Source organism: Benincasa hispida, chromosome 1 (assembly GCF_027475165.1).
Source record: "Benincasa hispida cultivar pf3 chromosome 1, pf3_genome.v1.1, whole genome shotgun sequence".
In the NCBI taxonomy this organism is placed as follows: domain Eukaryota; kingdom Viridiplantae; phylum Streptophyta; class Magnoliopsida; order Cucurbitales; family Cucurbitaceae; genus Benincasa; species Benincasa hispida.
In genome coordinates, this window is record NC_143478.1 from 100,350,025 (window position 1) to 100,352,826 (window position 2,802).

Below are 2,802 nucleotides of genomic sequence, written 5' to 3' on the forward strand. Positions count from 1 at the left end.
TTATTTAGAGATAATTGACAAACATTTTTTTTTTTGTTATTTTGATAGAATTTTGAAAAAAAAATAATTTTATTTAAGTATTATTTAATATATTGTTAAATTGATTAGAAAGGTAGGAACTCATTCCTCTTCCTTTTAGAATTTTCTATCCCAAATTTTCACCTTTAAATATTTCGGAAAACTCACCCATATCTCATAGCTGGTTTCCAAAGTGAAAGCAATTAATCATTATTCTTCCATCACCATCATGACAAAACCTTGGAATCATGGATTTGGTTCGACAAGTTTGGTCTCATAATCTCTACCAAGAATTAGCCATTCTTAATGTTTATCTTTCTAGATTTCCAGTAATCGTCATTGACACCGAGTTTCCTGGCTTTATTCGATCCACCCCGAGAGGTGCTCCTGAGGAACATCTCTACCAAGATTTGAAGTTCAACTTAAACCATTTGAAGATTCTTCAATTGGGCCTTACTCTAGTCGGCGAGAATGGAAATGTTGGCATGACATGGGAGTTCACTTTTTCTAATTTTGACGAACAAACAGATCTCTCCAATCCTACATCGTTCCAATTCTTGAAGAACAAAGGGTTAGATTTCAAGAAACAAAGAGAAGAAGGAATCCGATCAGCCGAATTTCGACTCGCATTTCTACCAATTCTTTGTAGCAATCGAATCGTCAAATGGGTCACATTTCATGGTATCTATGACGTTGCTTATTTGTTGAAGCTAATGGTGATCAAATCCATGCCGGAGTCTGTAGTGGAGTTCGCCATCATAGCTCGATATTTCCTTGGTACGGTCAGTGACCTAAAGTACATGATTCGCAATTGTGAATACTTACTAAATGGTGAGCTTGGACTCAAAAAACTTGCTAAGTTACTCAATATTGTGAATGACATTCCTACCCATCATCTTGCTGGTTTTGATAGTTTGTTGATAGCTTCTGCATATGCGAAAATGAAGAAGATGCACGAGTTTTCGTCGGAAAATCTCGATGGATTCTTGTATGGTTTGTATTATAGAATTCGGGGACATAAGATCCCTTGGTTCAATCCATATTACCAACATTGGGCATGCTTTACTCATAGTTTGTTTTATGGTCATGCCATTGTTTAGGATTGGGATGTTTCATTGATGGAACATATTTGTAAAATGGTTAGATAAGGGTAAATGATGTAGTTAGGTGTGTCAACGTAAAGTTGGGATGTTTGGGTATATCTATGAGAATTTGAGAGATTGTATTCCTCTGAAATACTATTGGTATATTGCAATATATTTCTATATTTGATAAGTGTTCTTTCTATTATCTTTTTTTTGTTTTGTGTTCTTGAGTATTTTGGACTAGTTTTTTTTAACGTTCTTCTACTTTCTTGTGTTCTTTATTAGGTAATGTCCTAACAAATTAGTATCAAAGAGTTATAAGCAATAAAATGAATGAATGTGTTAAAGGTGCTACTTATGATAGTCTTCCAATTAGCAACATATTATAAAATTTATATTTATAAAGTCATAAGCAATATATTGTTTCTATTGATAACTTTGGAAATAGAAACATGCTATGATTTTAATTTAGCTATATCTTTTAATCCCATCCATTTATTTCTCTACTTTTTATTTCATCCCGACCAAAGAGTGGGTCAAGATAATTGTGTTAAAGAGGATTTTTTTAAAAAAAAAAAAATAAAGGATGATCTTAATAGTATAAATTAAAACGTAGTTTTGACATAGTTTCAATTTGGTATATATCTATTATTTTAAAATTTTTAATTGAATTCTTTTGGTTTTAAAAGTTTCATTTGGTTAAACTTTAGTAATTGTACTTAATTTCTATTCTACACCACTACTTTGAACCCAACAACGACATTATTTAAGAGTGTATCGACTTCTATTTTCATTCCATAAGTTTTATTCAAATCGTTGATAAATATAGAAGAATTTGATAAATTTTCTGAAATAAAATACTACCATGTAATCATGCAATTGAGACTACTATGATTCGTATTGAACACAATCATCATGAAATAAAATACTACCATGTAATCATCCATTTTTCTGTTCCTCTTTTTCCATGAAAAGCATTCCCTATGCTTCCATTGGGCATATACACATAAATCAGAAGAATAGTTTTATGGTTTTGAACAGAAATCCAATAATATACATATGTTGATGTTTAATAACCCTCTCCAAAATCTCTATCTCGACATTGAACCCATTGTCCTGAGATAGCTATAGAAAAATTGTCAGTTAATTTTTAGAGCAAAATTATCATCCAAATTCATTACATCATCGTTTTCACATCATTTTCTAAAAACCATACAATCAGAAAAAAAAAAAAAAAAACACCTAATCTATCAATTTCACCAATGATTCAAAAACAAAGAGTGGAAAAAGAAGTTATCATTTCACATCATTTTTTTCCTTGAAACCCTAAAATGAGTGGTAGCTATCGAAAAGAGCTATAATTCCTTGCTTAACTTGGACTCGTTGGTAGATTTTATATGTTAATTATCTTATTCTATATGTATCAAACAAACAAGGTTAATTTGAAGCAAATTGGAGTTGATTTGAGCATCTGGGCTTCAAAGGAGTAAAAATAACCAAATGCCCCTATTTCAGCATCGCAACGCTTAACATTTGCCTAAGTCCAATGCTCACCCGATGCCAAAAGACAAAATGTTAGTGTGCAGGGCCGCGTTGCAATGCTGCAATTAATTCTATAAATTCCTCTCTTCGATTTTAGGTCAATTTTTATGCTGAAATTCAATGGAGACCGAGGAGAGACTGAGTTTTCTTCATCCCC

General features: G+C 31.8%; 1 protein-coding gene across 1 annotated transcript; it reads left to right on the forward strand.

Moving 5' to 3' along the window:
* Positions 1–266: 266 nt before the first annotated feature.
* On the forward strand, positions 267–1,118 carry LOC120084666 (putative CCR4-associated factor 1 homolog 8). Its single transcript, XM_090314983.1, has one exon. The coding sequence runs from the start codon at positions 267–269 to the stop codon at positions 1,116–1,118; it is 852 nt and encodes a 283-aa protein (XP_090171109.1).
* Positions 1,119–2,802: the final 1,684 nt, after the last annotated feature.